The 17,761-nt window shown below is 35.1% G+C and overlaps 2 protein-coding genes across 3 annotated transcripts; one reads left to right on the forward strand and one right to left on the reverse strand.

Annotated features, from left to right (window-relative positions):
- Nucleotides 1–615: 615 nt before the first annotated feature.
- Nucleotides 616–9,539, reverse strand: eif2ak1 (eukaryotic translation initiation factor 2-alpha kinase 1). 2 transcript variants are annotated; one of them, XM_084434688.1, is made up of 15 exons: nt 9,187–9,539; nt 8,398–8,565; nt 8,167–8,303; nt 7,995–8,032; nt 4,788–4,887; nt 4,624–4,704; nt 4,421–4,517; nt 4,213–4,273; nt 3,763–4,123; nt 3,568–3,664; nt 3,230–3,336; nt 1,807–1,936; nt 1,533–1,612; nt 1,139–1,372; nt 616–1,023 (listed from the first exon to the last, which is right to left on the reverse strand). In XM_084434688.1, exons 1-15 carry the CDS (start codon nt 9,356–9,358, stop codon nt 904–906), a joined length of 1,983 nt encoding a protein of 660 aa, XP_084290814.1. In that variant the 5' UTR covers nt 9,359–9,539; the 3' UTR covers nt 616–903. The 2 variants fall into 2 exon arrangements, with proteins under 2 accessions (XP_084290814.1, XP_084290815.1); XM_084434689.1 differs by lacking the exon at nt 9,187–9,539 and adding an exon at nt 8,709–8,863.
- A 368-nt stretch (nt 9,540–9,907) lies between these two features.
- Nucleotides 9,908–16,705, forward strand: pms2 (PMS1 homolog 2, mismatch repair system component). The gene is made up of 15 exons (XM_084434787.1): nt 9,908–10,339; nt 11,574–11,713; nt 11,796–11,882; nt 12,146–12,248; nt 12,411–12,594; nt 12,667–12,834; nt 13,020–13,117; nt 13,255–13,354; nt 13,446–13,530; nt 14,160–14,312; nt 14,393–15,230; nt 15,671–15,838; nt 15,924–16,024; nt 16,111–16,280; nt 16,436–16,705. Exons 1-15 carry the CDS (start codon nt 10,326–10,328, stop codon nt 16,577–16,579), a joined length of 2,553 nt encoding a protein of 850 aa, XP_084290913.1. The 5' UTR covers nt 9,908–10,325; the 3' UTR covers nt 16,580–16,705.
- Nucleotides 16,706–17,761: the final 1,056 nt, after the last annotated feature.

The following is a 17,761-nucleotide window of genomic DNA, read 5'->3' on the forward strand; positions in this document are numbered from 1 at the left end:
AAAAGTTTTGGGTCAGTCATTTTTTTTCGTCCTTTTTTTGAAAGAAATTAATACTTTTATTCAGCAAGGATGTGTTACATTGATAAAAAAAGAGGGAAAAGTTATTTTTGCCTTTTTTTTCATTAATGAATCCTGAAAAAGTATCACAGGTTACAAAAAAATATCAAGCAGCACAACTGTTTCCAACATTGATAACAAATCAGCAAATTAGAATAATTTCTGAAGGATCATGTGACACTAAAGACTAGATTAATGGCTGATGAAAATTCAGAATATTTTAAAGTATATTAAAATAGAAAACCATTCTTTTAAATTTTAATAATATTTATAATATTACTGTTTTTTAATCAAATAAATGCAGGCTTGAGCACAAGAGACTTCTTTCAAAAACATAAAAAATAAATGTTTCCAAACTTTTGACCGGTACTGTATCTGTGTGTGTGTGTATATGTGTGTATGTATGTATGTGTGTGTATATATATATATATATATATATATATATATATATACACACACACACACACACAGACATGTTACTACATAAATATATTTAACATTACTATAATACTTATAATGACCTCATTACATTTTAAACAAATTAATAATACATTTCAGTCCTATCATTTGCAGCTTTATCCATATATTTAAAACTTGCAATCATTGTAATATTATGAAATGTAATATTAATAATACAAAAGTGTAAGGCTATTTTGAGGAACTATTTACTCAATGGAGACTAATGCACTATTGGCAGGGGACTTTACTTTACAGATCTTTTGTAACATTAAATATGGCACTCATTTTTATACACAGCTGCACTCACACATACAACCATTTCCAAACAACAATTTACATCATTTACAAGTATTAAGGACTTATAGCAGTACAAAAGAGCTACTATTATTATGTCTTTTCTGGACTGTGTATTGCATTTTGAGAGATCTGTAGCTCACTGATCTGTCTCCTGAGCTGAACAATTTCTTCTTCTTGCTCATCAACCTTGCGCTTTAAATTGTGGATAACCTACAATAAAGAATGAAAACATGTTTTTTTTTACAGTTACAAGTTTCAGCGGATAGCTAAAATGAGGCTATATGTAGATCATATTTGTTTTGTTCAACATTAAAACCACACATACCATGTCACTGGTGCTGAAGAGGTCACTCTGAAGTAACTGAGATGCACTTGGTCGCATTGAGGGATCAGAGCTGGTCAGCAGACTGATATACTTGGCCAAAAGTGGCCAGTTGTTAGACAGTGTGTTAGGGATCTTGCTCTGACGTAGTTCTCCAAGTGTGTGCGCACGCTCCATCTCAGTCCCAAATGGCTGGAATAACTCAAATGCAATCACTCCTATACTGTACATATCCGACTGTATAAATGAAACAAATACTGAGCATCAAGTTCTACTACCACATTTTTAGTATGTGCCTAAGATGAAACAGTCAAACATTGAAATACAGCACATAAAACAACAGCAACAAATGTATAGACATTGCATTATAACCGTTTGTAGCTTCACAGGGCCCTACCTTTGAATCATAGTGAGAACCCTCAAGTTGTTCTGGGGCAGCGTAAACAAAAGTTCCCACTCCACTAGTGTGAGCTGAGTCTGAAAAGTGCGATAGGAGATTGTTTAGTCCAAGGTTGCATTAATTCAGAGTTGCCATTTAATGTTACCTGCTATTAAATCAGCAGTAGTTTTGCAACAAACAGAAAAATAAGAATATTCAAAATATAAATTTTTTTTAAGAACTTGTAATAACTAAAATAATGGTCATTTGCTCTTGTGAATAGTTCTGTCACCTGTGTTTACACCTGCTTGAGAGCTGGAGGGCAGCTGCTCATGCTCGTCTGTTATAATGTTTTGGCAAGCCAAGCCAAAGTCCCCAATCTTCACATGGCACTCAGGTCCATGTAGGAAAATGTTTCTTGGCTGTAAATAAACAAATATAAATTTTAATTGGCAACAAACAAACATTATAAATACACAGTGAGTTTGAGCAACTTAATAGAATAGTTTAAACCGAGATACTAGCACTAACTTTTTAATTTAACTAAACAAATAATGTGGAGTGGTCCCATAATGTGCAGTTCAAGTACAGATTTTACATTATAAATTATTTTATTTATTTAAAGGGTAACTCTCGCCAAAATGCAACCTAGGGTCTTTTTGTGAATCTACCCGAGGCAAACTTTCGTTTAAAAGCATAATTAGAATGGAAACGCCACTTTTAAGTTCGACCGTATTTTCGTTATAGGTTAAAATGCATTGTGAATGGGAGTGAATGGGGCACTTTTATGATAGCATAAAAAATCACTATTTTTAAAACACTAAGGAGGCTCGACACAACATTGCTTTAAAACAATCTTTCTTTTTAGTAAACTCTTTGTAGACAAACAATGTTCTCAATGCTCGAGTTCATGTGTAGAGCCTCTGGTGATACTTTGAGCAAAGTTTCATGTTGTGTCGAGCCTCCTTTTAAAATGTTTTAAAAATAGTGATTTTTGATGCTATCATAAAAGTGCCCCATTCACAAGGCATTTAACCTAAAACGAAAATATGGTCAAACTTAAAAGTGGCGTTTCCATCCTAATTATCGTACACAAAAAGACCCTAGGTTGCATTTTGGCGAGAGTTACCCTTTAATTGATCAGGTTTTTATTGTTACACAGATAGAACATCCACAGTAATAAATATCCAAAATTAACAGTTTTAACATATTAATCACTGATGAGAATTAGATTTGTTTAGGAAATCCATATGTGACTGTGTGTCATAAAAATATGTGTGAAGATCCAAAGGGGATTCAGGGGTATTACGAGAACTATCAAACCTTCCTGTGACAAACAGATAAAGAGTGTGTTTGTAAGGGATAAGGAAATTGTTCATCAAATTGACTGCAACTCATTATTAAGGCCCAATGGTCATTTATTTTTTAAATTCTGTTAAATGTTATGCTGGCTATAAACTGTTATGAGGCCACTGGATGTATCAGTAAAATGAATAAAGTAATTGTTAAGTGTGATTTATTATTAAGTTTAACCTCAAAAGCTCAAGTTTGCACATTGTTGTGCCACACCTGCCCAATATCTGTTATCAAAACTCTAGGCCTCCTATCATTTAAACAAATGCTACAGTTTTTATGCCAACAAGCCATTCATGAACTAGAAAAATGTAAGGTGCACAATACCAAGTTATGTAAACCAACAAAATAGATACACATACCTTTAGGTCTCTGTGCATAATACCACGGGAATGAATGTACTCCACTCCTTCAAGTATTTTCTTTAAAATCTTCAATGCGTGTTCACAGTCTAATGACTCACAAGGATCTGTGGATGAATGTATTGGTCAAAAATTGCTCAAAAAAAATTCAACAATATAATTATAAGCTAGAAACAAAACATCTAGCTCTGCAAATCAGCTTTTCTTGTCTTTCCGGTTAAGTAAGGGTGTATTTAAGTGTATGAGATATAGTACCTATTAAATTACATCTAAAGAAGGAAGTATAAATGTATAAATACTGTAAAATATAGTAACTCGTATGAATAAAGTGATCTCACCTACTGACGTGGTTCTTGAGTTTCTTTCTTGTATCCAGTCTTTCAGAGATCGCTCACAAAGCTGCATTTGTATATAAAGCATTAAGTGGAACTGAACCTATAGACAGGAACAAGCATAAACATAATATAAAGATTACAAGATAATTATTTCTCATTTCAGTTAAATTGATGGTTTACATTCAGTGGACCGTATACCTCTTGCGCCTGCTTTTCGGACCATTCAGTAGTGTCCATATCAATGTAAGAGTTATTGTTATTGTTCAATTCCAGTCTGTTTTGACTGAGGTCGTCCTCTGAGAGTGCTGAGCTGTCCCTTTTAGCTGCAGGGCATTTGCTCACCATAGAGCGAGGCTTTCCCAGAAACACACATGGAACAAAGTTCTGTGGCTTGCGGACATTTTTGGGGCAAACAGCATGTCCCATCTCTTCTTTTGAAGTTGAGGGTTTCACTGACATGCTTTCTAGTGCAGCCTGGTTTTCTTTGGCTTCTGCTTGTTCAGAATGTTCAAAAACAATGGACGATCCATTGCTGCTGTTAGTGTTTTCCTGCGTGCACCTGAAGCAAGATGCATTTTCAAATATACAATTGTAAACATGTTACAATAAGTTATTTGTGTAGGATTTAATTTTTTCAAACCTTCTTACCCATCTTTCTGTGATGGCTTCTCTAATGCTGGAAACGTTTGTGAAACGAGGGATTTGGGATCTAGTGAGATAAACCGAACATTTGACAAGTTTGTACCATTTTTGCATGATTCCAGAAATACTGAATATAAGCAAAATATGATTTAAATGGGTATATATCTCCTAATGTAACCATTGTTATTTAGAACACATCATTAGAACAATGTACTTTTCACGGCAGGCTGAACGTGCTCCATCCATGCAGTGTGATAGCCAACAATGTTGGAATGCTGAAGGCTGGAGAGCACTTTAACCTCTCGAAGAACCTGCGAGGAGATAAAAAAAAGACATGCTATGACATACAATAGCTAAATCATACGGATGTGGGGGGTACATCAGAACTATAGTTACTGAATCTGTGACATACTTTACCTTCATACAGTCGTCTCTTGTTACTTTCTTGATTAGGATTTTTTTCACAGCATATTCCTGACCATCAAGCTTGTTTGTGACCTAAAATAGGTGTTTTTAGTGCGCACCTTTCAACAATATGTGGATTCCATCTTTGGAGCATAATATGATTTACTTTTTCTCACCTTAAACACTTTGCCATAGGCTCCTTTACCCAGTGTTGCGATTTCTTCAAATTCACTAAGGTAACGAGATGTCTGTGCTTGGAAAAGACCATCTTTGGTTCTAGGATAGAAAAGCATTTCTCAATTATTTGAAATGTTATAATACTATACATTGTCGTTTAAAAGTTTGGGGTCATTACGGTTTTTAAAAATGAAGAATGCATTAGATTGACCAAAGGTAAAAGTAAAAGCATTTATAATGTTACAAATGATTATTTCGGTTTCAAATAAATGCTGTTCTTCTGAACATTCTATTCATCAAAGAATCCTCAAAGTTATCACGATTTCCACAAAATATAAAGCAAACTGTTTTCAACATTGAACATTATCATGATAATAATAAGAAGAAATGATTCTTGAGCACCAAATCAGCATATTAGAATGATTTATGAAGGATCATGTGACACTGAAGACTGGAGTAATGACTGCAGAAAATTCAGCTTTGCCGTCACAAGACTAAATAAGATTTTAAAATATATTAAATTAGAAAAGTTATTTTAAATTGTAATAATATTTCATAATATTTCTCATATTATGGAGCTTATAATATGACAAAATGATTTGAATTGTGTACATTTGAATTATTGACAAGTGTAATCTAACAAAATTGAATATTATGTGGGATTTTAAATAGTTCTGAATTTGATTTTTTTAAACGAATATTGAACATTTGAAATTTAACAAATTTAAATGTTTTTTGGCTGAATTTTAAAGACATGGATTTTCAAACAGCTATTTTTTTTTGTTCTGAACTCTTAGACTGCAAATATTCAGTTTTACAAAATACAGATTCAAGTTTTCAAGATGAAGAAGAAATTCGGAACTTCAAATTCAGTTTTCTAAAATTCAAACTGTGGAAAATTCAGATCGTACAGAAAAGTAGGTCACAGGTCATCCACTGGGAAGAGTAGAGGATCTCAGAAAAGTCAAACGGAGCATTTTGGTTGCACTGCAGTAGTTTTCTGCCGCAAACGAAAAGAATCCGTGTATCATTCGTTCAGTTGTTTTTTGATTTAATATTAAGAAATGTAATATTAATTTATTAGAAAAAAGAGAAAACAGCTTGAATATTAGATTTCTAATATTCTAATAATAGTCTTCCGCTGCTGCAGTTGCACAGATTCTTAACGCGTTTATTGCAACTACGTAGTAAAAATGTATATACATTTCATCTTTTTCTCATCAAACAACCAGACAATGACTCGACACAACCCGTACCGGGGAAGAGCCTAAACAGGGCTTTTTTCTGTGTAGATATGAATTCACCTACACTTTGCATCAGCTGGGTATGACAGGGTAGGCTAAATGACGGCTGTCATGGCCTGCATGGTCGCCCAGTAAGTTAAAAAAGAATTTAAGATATAAATCATTATGATTAGTAGTAAATAAAAAATTTTAAACACTAATACTAAAAGAAAAGAATAATGCATTGACTTGGGTAGCCTAACATACGTATGAACTGTCAGTCAGACTGACTATCAAAGATATTAAAATACATAATCTTCTGAGTTTTATGATGTAGGCCTTGTGTTTTATTTTTAAAACAAAATTTCCAAGGACCCTCTACTAATAACAGTGATTAAGCCCAAAATGAATGTGTGACAAATAATGAACACAATATGTTTTTTTTTTTGCCCAAATGGTCTCCACTCTGCGTTTTGTAATAATACAGCAACATTTTTTTAACTGATCGTATTTGCCAGAAAATAAGTCGCATGCACCGGAGTGCAAGTTACACCGAATCATCTCCAAGTTGAGAGAGAAACGCGCGGGCGTCACATCGTCATAAAAACCAGCAGAATAACTTTTTATATGTTTGGTTGACTGTGTTTTATTTTGATAATGAACATGCTGCGACGTGAAGTTAGCAATGCCAGAACTGATAGGCTACTATGTTGTGTGAGCGCGCGATGCAGCACCATCACTTGGATTTGTTCCACAGCAGGGAGAAATAACTTAATACTCTGTCATTTAGTCATACAGATAATATGACATCATTCAAAACAGTAAAATGTATATTTTTATTTGTGTACATTCAAAATGACTACAAAATGTCATGCCTTTGAAAAATAAATAAAACAACATGTTGCGCTGCTTTAGCGCGTCTCGGTCTCCTTAAAGATCTTTCTGGCGCACACCAAAAATGAACCAAAATACAGCGAATAGCCTTCTTGGCGTGCCTACTTTTGAAAGTCAACATTTATATTATTTGACGTTAAATGCATTATATATGCGTAAGTCACTTTGGAATAAATCACAACGTGTTTCATGATAAAAAACGTGACTTTACAGTCCGGAAAATAGGCTACGGTAGGTTATAGCAAATTATTTCACGGACCCCCTGGCACTTAAGAACTGCTGGTGTACAGAGAAGAAAGCCCTGTCTAGGCTCTTTTGTTGTGTCGAGCCATTCGTTAGTCTAGTTGTTTGATGAGAAAATAAGTTTCGTAAGCTCCGTGCAACTGCAGCAGCGGATGACTAGCCTATTATTAGAATATTAGAAATCTCAATCTCTTAATATTAAATCAAAAAACGACTGAACGAATGATACACGGATTCTCTTGAACCACCACCACGTTTGCGGCAGAAAACTACTGCAGTGCAGCCAAAATGCACAATTTTCTGAGATCCTCTACTCTTCCCAGTGGATGATCTGTGACCTACTTTCTTTACGATCTGAATTTTCCACGGTTTGAATTTTAGAAAACTGAATTTGAAGTTCCGAATTTCTTCTTCATCTTGAAAACTTGAATCTGTATTTTTTAAAACTGAATATTTGCAGTCTAAGAGTTCAGAACAAAAAAATAGCTGTTTGAAAATACATCATGTCTATAAAATTCAGCAATAAAAACATTTCAATTCGTTAAATTTCAAATGTTCAATATTTATTTAAAGAAATCAAATTCAGAACTATTTAAAATTCCACATAATATTCCATTTTGTTAGATTACACTTGTCAATGATTCAAATTTACACAATTAAAATTCAAATCATTTTGTCATATTATAAGCTCCATATTTTTAATGTGTTTTTGATCAAAAAAATGCAGCCTTGGTAAGCATAAGATACTTCTTTCAAAAAATCTGACCCCATTCTGACAGACCCTGAACTTTTGAACAGTATTACAAAGCAATGTAAGTGGAGTGCTACAAGTGTAAATTTTTTCACCTTAGACTCTGGCCTTCTGTACTCAAATATCTATGTTCCTGCAAAATCCAAAAGATGAACAGGTAGGGCAAAATAAGAATTTTGTTTTCTTTTGGTTTTGTTGATGAAAGCAACAGCTGAACAGAAATCACACAAAAAAAAATGACATTGATGATGAATTAAGTTGTATTACCTGTGGGAAAAGCGATGAGCTGGTCGCATGCAGGAGCTCTGTGAACGCCCGGTTATGCTGTAGTCGGACTGTGCTGAACTCATCGCTGATAGCCAGCGGAGAGAGGAGGTTCATGGCTGCTAAATGCTGGCCCATCACTGAAACAACAGAGGCATTTGAGAACATACATTTTAAGACAAATAGTAAATGAACAAATTTTGCCTTTTATAAGCCAATATCAATGACGCTAACCTTTAAACAGCATTCGTGAGCGTGTGGGATCACTCTCGTAAACAAAGCACAAGTGTTCCAGTAGAGATCCCAGCAGCAGTTGGTTGGGAATGGCAGAGGCAAATTCCTGGATCGACGGATACTGTTTCCCCGCCAGCAACACCTCACAGTTATTGTCTGAGTCTGAGGCTGCATTTATATGAAAAATACAAAGGGTGGTGAATACTAAAAATTGTTATTATGTTTGAATATAAAACATATAGGCTATATATATATATATATATAATCTGACCAAAATGAGTCTTAAACAACTTGGATTGGAGGTGTCTTACCTTCAGCAATAACTTTGGCAATTAAGGCCATAATGTCATTTCCCTCTGAATCCATTTAGACACCAAACATTTACTGTACTCTCTTAACAGCTGAGCAAATATAAATATACCAATGCTGCATCTTGTGTGTACATCAGGGGTGGGTAAGGTCTAAGTCACTTATCAGCTTGAAACAGTTTCAAGTTACCCCCCACACACCCCTAAGAAGCCACACAGATGAAATATTAAGTAGGGGGGACATCTTAAAACTGCATTATTACATTTTAGTCATTTGGACATACTACTTTGACAATTTATGCACCTGATGTTTACAGTCTCTAACATCCAAATATTAATCAAAGAACTAACACCAATTTTAACAGACGCCCTTTTTTGTATTAAGAGCCCCAGAGTCTAACCATGACTAACGTTACTCTGATAACAGTGCAATGTCATGAATAAAAGGGGCTGTACAATATTGCCGTTGGAGTGCACTCACTGTCAAATTGGACGTCATCCTCCGTATCTGTCAGGCTGAACATTCCTCTTTTAGGTCTTCTGTCTTGAGTGAAAAGGCCCCGTCGGACATGAAGGCTACGGCTTCTCAGATTGGAAACTACACCGCTACTCGAACTTTCTTCTGCCATGAGAGTCTCTGTTTTGCGAAACATGACGTTTTTCTGAAAGACACTTCAGTGCATCACTTTCATTAGACCTATTCAGAAAGGGTCAACTTTCGAAAACCCAACCCTTTTGATCGGGAAAACCCCACTAACAAGTTTTAAAACTGGCCGAATAAAAATATCATCGTAAACTGACAGTTGCCTGCCATGTTTCAAGGGACAGGACTGTAAGGAAGTATCTCAAAATTGTCTTCATATATGATAAACAAATAAATACATAATGCTTCAAACTGTTAATCGAATACACGTCTGGTTTATGGATTGTAGATTTAACATACTTGGATCTCTATACAGACAATGACATTAACAATTTTGTTGTGTCAGAGTCAGTTTCGGCTATTATCAGATTTGAACTTTACACACAGTCCCTACCCAGACAACCACGTGCAGGATGATGAAATGTTTCAAAATAAAACGTTAAAATTGGTACTTTGATTTTGTTACAAAGCATCGCAATGATACATAAATAAAATGAACTGATTAATTAACTAGGAGAAATGGAGAATATATATATAGCCGTTTTTTGGAAAATTTGTTTCCACATAGACTTCACAGGGGAAAGACGCATAAAGTTAAAGATTAACTTGGCATAACAAAGTAATAAAAAAAGAAAGATGTTCATATAACAAATTTGTACAGTAGCATTGACAGTAGGCAACAGTTGATCACGTCACGGACGCAAAACCTGATGTTTTGCGTCACGCCGCGGGCGGGAACGTGTTCAGACTGAGCAGCATAGAGCGACGCACTTATGCGCGTGCGTTTATTGTTATATGATATAGTTTGTAGTTTAGCATAGCTTTTTTTCTTGACGAATAATTGGTTTTTCACACGGAGCAATGAAAACACATTCAATTCCTGCTCCTTGTTTCTTCTGAATACCGCAGGGAGCAAAAGCTATCAAAATAGCCACAATGCAAAGTTAAGCGTTTATAACCATACTGTTACAGAAAGGATGTCAGATTCGTGGTAAGTTTTTAAAGCTTTGCATGTTCTGTTTCCAATAGGTTGCTACACTATAACCATAGATGCACTATAACAACGAGAAATAACACTAGACTAGACAAAGTGAGATGATCTGCTATCAGGGTTGAGCAAAGATACATCAAAATGTATTTTAAAATAAAACACCAAATACCTTAATTTTAAGTGTATCTAAATAAACTACAAAATACAGCTGCCACAAAATGTATCAAAATAAACTACTGTATTTTTGTATTTTAAAATGACTAAAAAGTACTTTTACAAGGGAGCATGACATTTCTTCGCAAACCTTCCACCAATTGGCCTATTTAATCTATCCCTTCACCATTACACTGACTCAGTTGATTAAGTAAACAATGTTTGATAGCAACAGCTTTTCTCTGCCTAGTCATGCAATAAATCTGACATTAGCAACCAGTTAACAGATCAAATATTCACATATCCCTGTGATCTCCCAGATGAAGGTTAGTTTTAAAGTGATCAACAGTTTAACAATTTGCGAATGACATAGTTGTATCCTTATTTAGTTACTTGGTGCTTGGTAATTTTGGGCCTATTTTGCATTAGCAATACCGACTCAATGACAACTGATAGCCCCTGTAACGTTATTCATAGCAACTTTATTTTATTTTTCGTGCACAACCGACGTTGGCTGAAAGTAGCAAGCTTAACTGTGGGGCTGCTGCTCGGTATAATAGTTTTCAAGAACATTATGTAAATTGGTAAACTATTTATAGAACACTACTACTAAAACGAACACCAAAACTTAACATGAACTGTTAAAAATTATAGCAATTTATGCACAAAAAAATGATGGAAAACTGGCAAGCCTGCACGTTTCTTACCTTGACCACCTTCTTCCATATGGAATTATGGATACATTTTCTGTTCTGATCTCAACAAGTCTGGGCAAACTACTGATTAGGCACCAATCAGAGGCTGCATTTTTATGATGTCATCATGTAGACTTCTTAACAAAGTATTTTACAGTATTTTAAAACTACAAAAATACAGAACACTAAAGTATTTTGATACAACATATGAAGCCATTTTCATCAACCCTATCAAATACAAATTACAAAATCCTATTTTATATTTGAAATACATGTATCATACTGCTCATCCCTGTCTGCTATACTGGTTTACTACAGTATTGTACAGTACTGTTTACTAATGTTTCATGCTGTTTGCTCTCATAGTCTGTATTTTAAATTCCTAGCACGGATTCAGCTGGAGCCATAAAGGCAATAGACAAACAGTCTGTGCATCAGATCTGCTCTGGACAGGTGGTGCTGAGTCTGGCCACAGCTGTGAAGGAGCTGGTGGAGAACAGCATTGATGCTGGTGCCACTAATGTTGGTGAGCTCAAGGGATGACAGCATGAGGAAATGTTGCGCTTGAGATAATGCTACATTTGGTCAATTGTTTTGTTTTCATACAGATGTCAAGCTAAAAGACAGTGGAACAGAGTTGGTGGAAGTGTCAGACAATGGAAAAGGTGTTGAGGAGCAAAACTTTGAGGGACTAAGTAAGTTGCCTCTTTCTGAACATTGGACATAACAGAGTCTGGCATGCTTACACTACCGGTCAAAAGTTAAAAAAAAATAAAGATTTTTTTTAATATAGATATATAATACAAGTTTGCCATCAAAGGAATAAATTACATTTTAAAATATATACAATTTTTAATAGTTGTAATATTTCACTTTTTTTTAAAACATTTTCAAAGTCTTAATGATTCCAGACTTTTGACGGGTAGTGTACCTATCTGTGTCTTCTCCACATCTGCAGCTTTAAAACATCACACCTCTAAAATAAGAGATTTTTCCGACCTGATACACGTGGAGACGTTTGGGTTCCGCGGTGAAGCTCTCAGCTCACTTTGTGCTCTTAGGTAACACTTTACTTTGTATGCGTCTTCTTAATTCTTACAGTATGAGCATTACATAATACGTGATGATTATAGCACAATGATGATCTCACAGTTGATCATGTACTGATATGTTTGATTAAACTCTCTAGTGCTTCCTTAATATACACTGTTCAATATCCGCAGTGATCTTAGTGTCGTGACCTGTCATGAGAGCGCTCAGATCGGAGCTCGGCTGGTGTATGACCACAATGGTCATCTCACTGAGCGTGTGCCGCATCCCCGTCAGCATGGCACTACCGTCACTCTTCAGAAGCTCTTCTCGACGTTACCTGTTCGACACAAGGAGTTCCAGCGCAACATCAAAAAGGTCTGCTGGGATATATATGGGTACATGGGTTTGTCTCCATGTTTAGGAAGGAATTAAATAGTTTCTTCACAGGATTATTCCAAGATGATTTTCGTCTTGCAATCCTACTGCATCATCTCCACTGGTGTGCGTATTACATGCACTAACCAGATGGGACAAGGCAAGCGCACCACTGTACTGTGCACCAGCGGCAGTAACAGCATGAGAGACAACATTGGAGCTGTGTTTGGACCTAAACAGGTGAGAATAACCTATTTTCTAGTGGATATTTTAAGATAAATTCTTATTATTTATTCGTCTTATTCTTCTCTAAACCAAAATTGACCAACATAACACTATCATATTATTCTAACAAAGTACCTGCATTATTGTTTGTCCCTGTTGTTTGAGAGTAACATACTATGACATGTCACATTTGTCCTCAGCTACAAAGTTTGATTCCCTTCCAACAAATATCTCCCAATGAATCCATTAAGGAAGACTATGGTCTCTGTGGGGTAGATGTTCCAAAAGACCTTTTCATGTAAGTTATTCTGTGTAAACATATTCATTTGTGGGTCTATCTACGATTGACTTATTATCAGTTCGGGTAATGAAAACCATATTATAACTTGGATATTCTTGTGTAAAGTGATGTTTATTGGTACTATTGCATTCTAGCATCGAAGGGTTTGTGTCACAAGGGGATCATGGTGTTGGTCGAAGTGCTACTGACAGACAGTTCTTCTTTATCAATAAAAGACCCTGTGATCCAGTAAAGGTGTGTGGTCTTTTTATTAAAGTATTTTTGTGTTTATAATATATGTAATAAGTATGATGTGTTCATTCATATTTTTTTGTAATATTTGCAGGTCTCCAAGCTTGTGAATGAGGTTTATCACATGTACAATCGGCATCAATACCCATTTGTCGCTCTAAACATCACTGTCGCTTCAGGTAAGACTTTTTTTAAATTAAGAAATTAAATTAGTGTACTGTATATAATATAATATATTGTATATGATTGTAAATAATTGGATACTCTACTGTTCAAAAGTTTGGGTTATTAGGTATTAAAAGTATTAGGTATTTAAAGAAATAAATACTTTTATTCAGCAAGAGGAATTACATTTTAAATGTCTTTACTGTCACTTTTGACAGGTGTTGCAATTTTTTTTATTTAAAATACACTTGTTGTTCTAAACTTTCTCTCCATCAAAGAATCACATTAATACTAAAAAGAAATGTTTCTTGAGCACCAAATCAGCATATAAGAATGATTTCTGGATCATGTGACACTGAAGACTGGAGTAATGCCTGCTGAAAATTCAGCCTTGTGATCACGGAAATAAATTACATTTTAAAATAGATTATAATAGAATATATATATAAAAAAAAAAATATATATATATATATATATTTAACAATTTACTGTATTTCTGTACTTTCGAAAATGTTTAAATAGTCATTCAGAAACCTTTAAATGGTAGTTTATATAATACAAAGTATGTAGAATATAAATGCTTAATGAAGTATTTTTAAACATATCATTTAATCCTGTGTTTTGATTCTTTGTTTCATTTTAGACTGTGTCGACGTGAATGTCACTCCAGACAAACGTCAAATCCTTCTACAAGAGGAAAAACTCTTGCTGGCCATTCTAAAAAGCTCACTCATTGCTATGTTTGAGATTGGTGTCAATAAAATAAGTCTCAATCACATTTCTCCAGCAATTACAGGTAAAGTACTTCAGACCTTATAGGACCGCTCATGTGTTGTCTTGAAGTGTCATTACATATGTTGATGTTTGCTCTTGAAGGCCTAGGTAGACCAACTAAGACAAGCACTGGTACAGAAGATTTTGAAACCGTTTCAGCGTCTCAAGCTCTTACAGATGAAGGGCCCCCAAAGACTTCCATCAATCTAGCAGGACTTAAACAAGCATTTTCAAACCATCAGGCTCCAGGAATTGGGTCAAAGCAGTCTAGTCATAAAGCTGTTTGTGCTGGTCCTTCTCAGAAGAATATGTTTTCCTTTGTGAGCTGCTCTAAAAAAGTTACTGACATGAGGCCGCCTTTAAAATCCTCTCCAAGTTTTGCGGCTGTTACTTCCATTAAATCGACTGTTTGTTTAGCTAAATATAAAAGCACCTTTGATAGTGATGCTGATGATTCTTGGGCTGCAAACCAAAGTTCTGCAAAAGATGATCCAGAGATTCTACTTGAAAACAATTCAGAAAACAAGTCAGTTTTACACCCTATTATATATGAAACTGATGTTAAAGCTGAGACTATTGATGAACCTGTAAATAAGTTCTGGAGTCATGAACCTTTAATGCCAGAAACAAAGTCAGAACAACACCAGGAAAGAATCTTAAGTCCTGAAGCTAAAAGAGCTAGACGTGAAGATGAACCTCCAGCATGTTTGGTGGACTCCAAAAACAAGAATTCCTCCCAGGAATTGGATTCACCTGTCAGCATACAGAAGAAAACTGTGCTTTTGCAGTTTTCTCTGAAGGAACTTTCTAAAAGGATACAGAGGCTGCAGGCTCAGAAGACAGAGAACAATGATCAAGAGTTAAAATATAGACGGTTCAGGGCGAAGATTAACCCTGGAGAAAACCATAGTGCTGAGGACGAGCTTAAGAAAGAAATAAGGTTAGACTGATCTTTTTAGTTTGAGCTCCTAAAGAGATAGTTCACCTAAAAATGAAACTTCTATCATCATTTTCTTTCCCTCATGTTGTTCCAAACCTGTATGACTCACTTTCTTCTGTTCAAGAAAAAAAATATTTTTTTAAAGAATGTTTTTCTTTTTTTAAAGAATTTTAAAGAACCAACCCCTTTCGGTGTCCATTGACTTGCATTGTTTTTTTCCCCTACAATGGAAGTCAATTGGAACTGAAACTGTTTGGTTACCATCATTTTTCAAAATATGTTCTGCAGAAGAAAGAAATGCTTACTGGTTTGTAACAACCTGAGAATGAGTAAATTATGACAGAATTTTTATTTTTGGGTTTACTATCCCTTTGAAATACTGCAATCATCATGTTTATGAGTTTATATGCCATTTAAAAGGTTTCAACTTTTCTTTACAGCAAAGATATGTTCAAGGATATGGAAATCATTGGTCAGTTCAACCTGGGTTTTATTATCACCAAGCTGAAATCTGACCTTTTCATAATCGACCAGCATGCCACAGATGAAAAGTACAATTTTGAGATGCTCCAACAGAATACGGTTTTAAAGGGACAGAGGCTCATAGTGTAAGTCACAATCTGCAAATATAAGTGGAACTGGGAGCTGGTATTTATTTTAAAGCTAACTTGTATTTTCTTTCTCCATATGCAGTCCACAAAATCTCCACCTCCCGGCTATCAGTGAAACTGTGCTCATGGAAAACCTTGAAATCTTCAGAAAGAATGGTTTTGACTTCCTCATTGATGAGGATGGTGGGTTATCTACTGTAGTAGATTTTCAGGATCGTATCTGGTACATATTCCTTCAAATTGATGTGGTATGGTGGTGTGTTTATCAGCTCAGGTTATGGAGAGGGTGAAGCTGGTGTCTTTACCTACAAGTAAGAATTGGACCTTTGGCCCAAGTGACATTGAAGAACTCATCTTCATGCTTAGCGACAGTCCAGGAATCATGTGTCGACCTTCTCGAGTTAGGCAAATGTTCGCATCCAGGGCTTGTCGCAAATCGGTAAGGGCAGCTAACTTTTCTTCCCGTCAGGAATATTTTGCAACCCTGTTCTAATCCACCAGTATGAACCCACATAAAAACCTGTAAAGGAAGATCAGAGTCTGTGATTGAGCCGTTGCATTTAAACAGTTTGTTCTGTTTTTCTGTTTACACAGGTGATGGTTGGCACTGCCCTCAACATCAGTGAAATGAAGAAACTTGTGCTTCACATGGGTGAAATTGAACAGCCCTGGAATTGTCCACATGGTAGACCCACCATGAGACACCTTGCTAATCTGGATATGGTTTCTCCTGACTGAAACACTTTATTTTTGCTGAGTTTGCCTGTGAATTTTATATTGACTGTTAAACACTATTGTTTTAATTAAGGATTTTATTATTATTTGTATTTTTTTATAATAAAGTATCTTTCTCATGTTTTTTAATGTGTTTGAGCTCCTAATTCTTTATCTAACTGTAATGTCACTTTTTTTGGAGGCTTTGTATTTTTTATTTCTTAAAAATTAGTAAACATTTTAAAGGTGCAAATATATAACCCCTAGTGCTTGTATAGAATAGGAATAATTAATTTAAAGGGATAGTTCACACACACACAAAATGAAAATTGTCATGGTTTACCCACCCTAATGTCATTCCAAACCTGCAAGACTTTTTTTCTTATGTGGAACATAAGGTACTTTGAGAAATAAATTATTGTTTTGTTTATCCGTACAGTGGAAGTCAATGGTCTCCAAAACTATTTGGTTACCAGTTTTCCTCAGGAAAAAAAAAGTTATTTTGTAACACTTTACAATAAGGTCTCATTTGTTAACATTGGCTAATGTATTAACTAACATGAACTAACAATGAGCAATACATTTGTTACAGTATTTTTTCATTTTAGTTTAAAAAATACAGTTCATTGTTTGTTCATGTCAGTTCACAGTGCATTAACTAATGTTAACAAATACAACACTTGATTTTAATAATGTATTAGTAAATGTTGAAATTAACGTTAAGATTAATAAATGTTTTAGAAGTATTGTTCATTCTTGTAAAGTGTTACTGTACTTTTTTGGTGAACTGTCCTTTTAATCTGTGCATGTACAGAAGCTGACTTTCAAAAGTAAAACTACTTTGAGAAATATTATCCTTAATCATATTTTACATTAAACAAGACTCTCTCTATATATATATTTTTTACCCTTCTAACTTGCCGTACTGTAACATTGCTTAGCAACCGGTAGTGTGTACACCCCACAGGGACGTTAACTAGTTGGTGAACTAGCGAATAATTCTGACTCTCTCTACCGGCGATGGCTAAAGTACAAAAAATAAGTTCTAACAGATCTACGCCAGAACCAACGTTAAGTAAAGTGTTAGGACAGTCTTCCACGTCCAGTTTAGTGTCGGAGTCCGTCACAGAGCCTGACGATGGACAAGACTCCTCGAGCTCTGCTGTGTGTTCCTCCTCTGCAGTGTCTCGGCACACGAACGAGCAT

The sequence above is a fragment of the Rutilus rutilus genome (assembly GCF_951802725.1).
Source record: "Rutilus rutilus genome assembly, chromosome: 16".
Lineage (NCBI taxonomy): Eukaryota > Metazoa > Chordata > Actinopteri > Cypriniformes > Leuciscidae > Rutilus > Rutilus rutilus.